This window comes from Elephantulus edwardii, unplaced genomic scaffold (genome assembly GCF_000299155.1).
Source record: "Elephantulus edwardii isolate Elephantulus edwardi_28Jun2011 unplaced genomic scaffold, EleEdw1.0 scaffold00048, whole genome shotgun sequence".
Lineage (NCBI taxonomy): Eukaryota > Metazoa > Chordata > Mammalia > Macroscelidea > Macroscelididae > Elephantulus > Elephantulus edwardii.
Window position 1 is genome coordinate 4,595,407 of NW_006399798.1, and position 8,272 is coordinate 4,603,678.

The window sequence follows — 8,272 nt, forward strand, 5'->3', positions numbered from 1 at the left end:
TTGTGAGACACAGTCAGTCTAAGGATTAGAAACTAGATTGTGTGGCGGGAGCCCTTTGCTGGCGGGGGTCGTGCGCACGCTGCGTGCACACCTATGGCTATGAGTTAGTCAGGGCTGGAGTGGGTCACACGACTGGGTGACCGTCTGGAGCGCTAGCTAGCTGGCTCCCGAGAGGGTGGCGGTCGCGGTGGCCCGGGTGGGCGCCGTCCGCAGCGCCAGCCCTCGCACTGAGGCGGCCTCACTGCACTACCTGGAGATCATGGAGCTGGACTGCGACTGGCTGGAGCTGGTGGTGGCGGCACTCAGCTGGGAGAACCCACTGTGGCTGGACTCCAGGCTGGTCATGGAGCCCCTGGAACGAAAAGGAGGGGAGAGTCAGCACGACGCCTTGGTCTTCGTGACCCCTCTGCTGCCAACCCTGCTGCGGAACCACGCCTCCACTGCCTCCAGACCCCACTGATCTGGGCCTCCCAAAACCTTCTAACATCACTGACTCGGGTCCTCACGACCCTCCAATCCACTGACCCAGGCCATCCATGGTCTTCCAATCCCACTAATCAAGGCCCCCCCAACCCTACTACCTCACCGCCCTGGCCCCCTAAACCTCCTAGCTCCCCGGCTGTCCCACTCCACGGCCTAGCTGGGCTCCTTTGGTGCTGCACTGCTAACCCAGCCCTCCCACTCTTCTAGGACCCCTTGCCATCTGGTCATGCACCACTAGACTTCTCTCAGCCCAGGCACGAGGAGGGCCCCAGTGTCACCTGAGGTCCTGCGTCCGTCCCCGCCCGCCTTCCATGCGGATCCCATTGAACTGACCAGGGGGCACTGCCTTCCGTATTCTCCACCCTCATGGGCAGCTGGAGCCAGCCAGGGACCTCGGGCCCTCCCTGCCCGTGCAGGCGCCTGCAGCTATGTGTGCCAGCTGGGTCCCCACCCTGTGCACCCCACACCCCAGCCTCCAGTGAGCACAAGGGGCTCGGACATGCACCTGAAGTCCTCGGAGCCAATGACCTCTGTGTAGTACATGACCTTGCATTTGTGTGAGGACACCTGCAGGGAGGCCAGCACGTCGTCCACCCGGGGCAGGTTGGTGGCGGCACACGCAGGCATGCTGTGGAAACGCCACTGCAGGATGTAGAAACCTGGCCACCGCGTCACGTGAGAGCCCTGGGGACAGCAGGAGGGCGGCTGAGCGGGCTGGGCTCCCTCCTGCCCGATGTGGGGCTGTCCTCAGCCTCGCTAGAGGTCAGCAACACGAGTGATCGCCACAAGGGAGGCAAAGCTTGCATTCCTGTTCAGTCAGGAAACACCCTGACAGTGTCCCCCATCAGTGGGTGTCAGCTGGAGGCACAGAAGCATGGGGGCGGGGAGGCAGCATCAACCAGGCCACCAGGGGTCACTAGGCTGTTGGGACACAGCCAAGCCAGAGGCACCCCATCCCGAAGGGCAAGCCGACGCCTTAGTCCCTGGGTCAGCAGAGGGTCCTGGGTAAGTGTGCTCTGCTCGCACGAGGTCACAGGCCCTTTTGGATGGCATGTTCTATCAGAGGTCCTGCAGAGCCTGACCGTCTAAAGAGACCCCCAATCTGAAGGAGACCTGTTCTCCTAGTGTGACGACTGGGCACCAGGAGCCATCGCTCTTAACCCTGCTCCTCGGTCCAGCGCGCACACAGCCCTGCACTCAGGACAGACACTGAGCACTGGCAGAACTGGGGAGGAGCTGGTGGCCAGCCAGAAGCCTTCACTGCTCTCCCTGCTACTCTGGGCACACGTCCTCCAAGGGTGGTGACTGTCCTGAAACCCAGCTGTGTGTGCTCAGAACACACCTTTCCAGAAGCCATCCTGGGGCCACATTTGAGGACAGGGTGGTTCACACTCTTTATCCTAAGATTCATCTTTAAGACAACCTCACTGCCCTATCACACATAGATGGATGATGGACGTACAGACAGACAGAGCGGGAGGGACAGGTGATGGAGCGGGGGCGGGGGGACAACAGGAGTCAGAGCTCACCTGCACGCTCTCCCCCTCCTTACAGATGAGCGGCGACTCCACCATGCTGTAGTCACGGCCCAGCTGCCAGGCCTTATCTATGAGCTGCACGTTGTTGCCCCCAGGAGAAGTGATGCTGTGCGCTCCCAGTGATTCCTTCTTGGGGGGCTGCGGTGACCTCTTGGAGTGGTAGATGTTGAAGACAATGTCCCCTTTGCACACATCGAAGTCCCAGGTGATGACAGAGGCCGCCTCCACTATCTGGATGAGGATCTAGAGAAGAGAGTCCATCAGTGTGAGGGGACGACGCCCCGTGAGCAAGAGGGGACGACAACACCCCGTTAGCACGAGGGGACGAGGCCCGGTCAGCACGAGGGGACGAGGCCCGTCACAGTAGGGCCAACATCCTCTCAGCTCCTCAAGAGTCACCATTGGTGACGAGGCCTTGTCAACTGAGTCCCGGAGCGGGGACGAGGTCCCATTAGTCGCTGACAGCCATAACCAAGCCAAGTGTTTATCAGAGGTTCTCTTTACCAGGACCCACAAACCCACCAGCACAGTAAGCCCAGACCTCATGGCCAAGCTCCATGCTGACCCCAGGCCCCAAAGGCCTCCACACTACAGAGCAGCAGTGTGGCCTGGGCATGGTGCCCTGGTGGCTGTAGGGGGACTGACCCAGAGGTCCCATGGGGCAAATGCAGGAGGATGTGCACTGTCTCGCCCTGGACACAATGTAGCCACAGCTCTCAGTGCCTCTTTCCTCAAAGTGGATCCTTTGAAAGGTGGTCCAGTGGGTTTCTCCCTCCACCACCGACACCTGTTCCCACCTGACAAACTGCCCAAATCCTTAGAGCAGAGGCAGGGCCGCCCCGCCGGGCACAAGGGCATTCTCTCTGTCTCTCCAGCCATAGGGCCCCCAGGTCTAAACGGAGCCCAGCCCCAGCGCCCCGAGCAGACCCTCCACTTCCTGCAGGAACAGCCTCCGTCCTAGGTGACTGGCTGCTCTGGGTGGTGCCTGAGCTCTTGCCTCTTGACTGTGGTGACCTTCCGGCACCTGAGGCCTCACACCCACACTGTGTGCAGAGCTCTCCTGACACGACCCACACAAACAACCAAAAGCCTGGCTCCCCCCAGATACACACAAAAAGCCACCCCCCCCCAAAACACAAACCACCGCTGCTGTGGAGTCGGCCCAAGCCAAAGGCCCCGCAGGGTGGGAAACACTGCTTCTAAGGTTTCCAAGGCTAGAAATCTTTACGGAAGACTGACTCATCTCTCCTTCATGGGTGGGTCTGAACCCCTGACCTTTCAGTTAGTAGCCCAACACAAGCTGAGCCTCTGGGCTCCTTCCCAGCGTACAGAGGATGGTGGCAACCTTCCCCGTGGACCTCCACCAGCTCCTGTGAAGAGCAGCAGTGCGCACCATCACACTATACTACAGGGTCGAGGACCGCGGCCCAGCGCTCTCCCCACCCGCCTGTCCCACAGCCGGCAGCCTGGCCGTGCAGGGCACCATGGTGACAGTCACAAGTCACAGGAGGCAGCAGGAGAGTGCCGGCTGCTCAGTCTAGGCCAGTCCCACATTCTCAGGAGCATGTCACACATTCAGGATGCCACTGTCACCCGAGCTGCTCAGCACACGCCCTGCCCTGCAGCGAGGGGAAGGTGGACGGATGTGAACTGATGAGATCTGCCACCCTCTCCAGGTCAACTGGGACCCAAAGGATACATGCGAAGAACCAAACCCGCTGCTGCCAAGCTGGGGCCCCAGGAGGACAGAGCAGAAGTGCCCTGTGGGGTTCCCTAACCTCACCAGTCGGTTGACACATCTTTCTCTCCAAGAGCAGACGGAGAGTTTGAACCACTGATGTTTTGGTCACCAGGGCTCCCATGGGACACGGAGTATACCGCAGCTTCCACACCACAACGTGACAATCAGGAAGAGTGTCGGAAAGGAGCCTGCTCCTTCCTAACCTCACTCCACTCTGCTTGGAGAAAAGGACTTATTCCTAAACCTGCTTACAGCCTGGTCAGGAAGCCCAGGAGAGGCAGCGAGTCCCATGCAGATTCCGGGCTGGGGGTCCCCCAGGGCCTGTAGCCACCACACGTCTGCTCAGGGTGAATGGTGGACACACGGAGCGGCAGCCCAAGGCCCTGCATGACACGAGCTGACTGGACTTGGGGGGACCTGCCTCCCGTGGTGAGCTCAGTGTTTGTAACCACCTGGGAGGGCGCACCCCTGAGGGAGGGCCGCTCACGGGGAGACAGCCATCGGCACACGGCGTGGAAGTGGGTGCTCGCAACACTCGAGCCCACACAGTTCAAAGGTCAAATGCTCATTATGGGCAGATTTTCAACCCAATCTGCAGGTTCAAGGGTCAACTGTATTTCCTATTCCAAGAATGACCAGAAATACCTACAGCCAGAAAAAGGATCCAAATGATTCCTCTAAACCAAGAAATTTCTAGAAGAGGCCCCAAGAGTAAGACCAAGAGGCTCTGTGGCTCTGGTGGGGACGTGGTGGCCAGGTCCCAGGGGCCTGACGTGGACACAGTCGTACCTCGTGTGGGGCTCCTTTGAAGACACTGGCAGACTGGTAGATGGTTTCGGTCCAAAGCTTCAAGTCCTCGTTCTCCAGCTCCTCCGCCGTCCGGTACAGAGACTTGGGGACCAGACCACCCTCCGGCACTTCACACTGCAAAGCCAATCAGGCCGTGAACACCACGCATGCCACCGTAGAAGTGTCACACAGACACCGCTCCCCCAGCTCAGCTCCCCCAGAGTCACCCCTGAGAAGTGCAACAGTAGACGATGTTTCCCCACCACCTCTCAGCTCCCCCACTGTCACCCCAGGGAAGTGTCACGGCAGACACAGCTCCCTCAGCTCAGCTCCCCCAGCAAAGCTGGGTCAGGACAGAAACTCAACCAAACTGTCAGCCTGTGCGTCCACTCAGAACGAAGGGGAAGACGCTGAAGCCGAGTTAGCACAGAAGCTACACGCACAGCTTCTGCTCCCCGAGACCGACACTGCGGCAGGGGAAGTCTGAGTGTAGTGTTCCCGCTGCTGTTCAAGGCAGAGCGTGCCTCTCCGGAGCTCCAGCCGCTATCTCACCACACACGTCACAGCTGGGACGTCCTCGTCACCCGGAGGCTGTGTCGCCTGAGCCGTGGGGGACAGCAGCAGCAGGAGAACAGGGGGGAGAACCTGTGACCCGCTGGACGCCGGGCGCCAGCCCAGCCGAGGGGTGGACCTAGCACCCTCACTGACCATGGGAAGAGGCAGCCTTGGGGGCCGCTTCAGAGAATCAACCTTTGAATCTCGACTCCCAGTGGAGCAGAACCAGTGTCCCAGCAGTGACCTGACCAGACCGCAGAGATGTGCCAGAGCGACACACTCCGTGGGCACCAGTGTTTTTCCAGGGCCCTCATTAGCTTGGCCAGGTCAGCAAGGTGCTGGCGTCCCACAGGGCAGGCTTCCTCCTGCTCCTGAGAACTAAGTCTTCGCGCCTCAACCAGGCGGTCAGGCACTGAGTATGTGATCACACAATAATGCAGCTCCTGGGCTCCCTCCTGGACCACCTCCAGCCAGTCAGAAGGAGATCCAGGGTCCACTCCTTGCCCTCACATCTGCCATTCCTTAAAGCAGGGCTGACGAGCTGGGCGGCAGTGTTTTTTCAAGAAGCTGTGTCTGAAAGTCTGGTTCATCCACTGAACCAGGAGTCAAGTGCAGTGTCAACGTGGCAAAAGGCTAACTGCAGCCACCACCAAGGGCGAACGGAGACCCTTTCTGTAATGGGAGCCAGATGCACGAGGCTGGTGCTCTCTGCCCTGCGGCTGAAGACTGTCCGTGGTCCACAGAGTCCAGTCCACCTGTGGCTGCAAACCTCAGTGTCCTAACCCTGCTGCCCAGGTCAGGGCGCTGTAGTCCATGGAGTCGAGTCCAGCCATGGTTACAGAACTCAGGGTCCTCAACCCGCTGCCCAGGTCAGGGCACAAGAGGCTGCACCCATGGTTCCATGACAGCCCACCTCCCAACAGGGCTCCTTTGTAACATTACAGAGGATGTGAACTGAGGCACTGAATTGATCATCTGGCAAGTTAAGCTCCTTCCTTTTTTAAAACCAAATTTAGAGACCCAGTTCCTTTAATTTTCCTACTTTAAAAATGGCATCCTAATTTCTCTTTGAGGAGGAAATCTTTGTGAGTCGTATTTCTTGGACACACTATTTTTCCTAAATGCACTGCCTGTTTAGTCAGGTCTCACAGCAGACCGCGTGCGTTCAATTCTATCAGAATCTGAGGTGAATGTGCACATGCACTGAAGAACCAGCACCGTCGTGTCATTAACCACGACCTTAGCACCTCTCTGAGCGTGGCCCTGGGTCACAGAGCACAGCCCCGAAGCAGGCCAGACAGAAGCAGTGCCAGCCCCAGTGTCACAGTCCCGTGTGCAGAGCCACCCTTTAGGGCAGCAGAGGCCCATGACGCGCCCACCCGTACCATGCACTCTCCGCTCAGGAAGTCTGGAATGATCTCCTTGTCAATGTAGTCCAGCAGGCCGCCGGGACCCTGGTAGTCATTGCCTGCGTAAATTAGGAACTTCCTTCTGGTGTTGTCATCGATGAACGGGCTGACCTGGAAGCGTGGACAAAGAGACACTAGTCTTTGCTGTCTCGTCCCAGAGACTGAAATCATGCAGGGAGGCCAGAGTGGGCGCTGGATGGACAGGGGGACAGCACGGACGTGGGGCTCACACACGCCCTCTGTAAGACCATCTGCAGAGCAGGAGGACCAAGCTCAGACAACTTACAGCCTTAGTCACAGGTACTGGTTGCTGGCGCGGGGATTGATAGCAACAGATTTGGGATTTTCTGTTAAGATATGTTGCTTTGTGTTGTTGATCGCAATGCACAGCAACCCCCTCGGACAGAGTAACTGCCCCCAGGGTTCCCCAGATGGGAGTCTTTACAGGGCGGAGCACCACGCTTCTCTCCGGTGGAGCCATGGGGTGAGTGAAAACCATCGCCCTCCTGTTGGCAGCTAAGTGTTTAAGCACGGCACCACCAGTGTCACTGTGGAGGAATGCCTGAGTAGTGACAGCACACCAGCACCCAGAGAATGGGAACTCGGGTCACACTGCAGTGTCCACAGCAGGGAAGCGTGCAGGGGCATGCTGCATATGGCATCTGCATGCACCTGTGACCAGAGCTTAGGGGACAGCAGGGGCGTGCGGCAGACAGTATTCACAACACAGGGGACAAGGGGGACGTACGGCGCACGCACGGCATGCTTTACCTGCCTCCTGCACACATTAGCACAGTCACACTGGGGGCTGGCCACACCGTGTCGGCCTGCAGCAGGGTCCAGGACATGGGACACACAGGGCACACCCAGGGGCTGGCCACACAGTGTCTGCATGCACCAGGGTCCAGGGCCGTGGGGATACACAGGGGACAGACTGCCCACAGCATGCAGATCACAGGGCACACTCAGGGGCCTGGCCGCACACGGCATCTGTACGCACCAGGGTCCAGAGGACGGGGAAGACACGGGGGGCCCGCAGGATGAGCAGGCGGCCCAGCGTCTCGGGGTAGTTGGCCTCCACCACCTCAATGATGCGCAAAAGCGCTTTGACACCGGGCCTCCACAGGTGGCGCATGTTTAATCCTTCCAGGTCCACCAGGCAGGTCCACGAGCTGCAGGGACACAGACACGATCGCTGAGCAGACGGCACGAGCAGCCCACTGGGGCCTGCTGCACCTTCTGAAATTCTGTGACAACCACGTGCTCCCATTCCCACACTGTGGCTCCTGTGTGGTCTACTCCTGGACACTGAGGACCAGGACTCAGAACCACCTCAGCGACAGGTGCTCCGTGACCTGGCCGGCGGGCGCCACGCACCACCCCAGACCACTGTCAACGGATCACACACCACAACTCACTGCTCTTCAGCAAAGGGTCACAGCCTTATTAATGGATGTGGAGGCTGTTCTCGTCCCCAGTAGTAAAACAATTACAAGACACTTTCATACCAGGTATAAAAGTGCAAATACTGAACATTTTGAGAGCCAATTGTCTTCGGAGCTGGGATACGGTTGTGAACGAGACCTCACGTGAACTTTGCACAGTGCTCATCAATGGTGCCCTTTCCAAGTGCCACTCGCCTCTCCACAACAGCTCTGCACTGCCAGAGGTCTGGGTTCGGACCAGAGGGTGTGTGTGTGTGTGTGTGTGTGTGTGTGTGTGTGTGTGTGTCCGTCCGTCCCAGACCAGAGAGGTGT

General features: G+C 58.9%; 1 protein-coding gene across 1 annotated transcript in view; it reads right to left on the bottom strand.

The window, feature by feature from the left end:
- Positions 1-246: 246 nt before the first annotated feature.
- SEC14L1 (SEC14-like 1 (S. cerevisiae)) overlaps positions 247-8,272 on the bottom strand; it is a 58,029-nt gene continuing 50,003 nt past the window's right edge. Inside the window, exons 10-15 of the mRNA XM_006886177.1 lie at positions 7,516-7,687; positions 6,492-6,626; positions 4,552-4,686; positions 2,013-2,264; positions 989-1,167; positions 247-352 (exon numbers count right to left, since the gene is read on the bottom strand). Coding sequence (XP_006886239.1) covers positions 247-352; positions 989-1,167; positions 2,013-2,264; positions 4,552-4,686; positions 6,492-6,626; positions 7,516-7,687 — 979 coding nt within the window. The remainder of the gene's footprint in view (positions 353-988; positions 1,168-2,012; positions 2,265-4,551; positions 4,687-6,491; positions 6,627-7,515; positions 7,688-8,272) is intronic.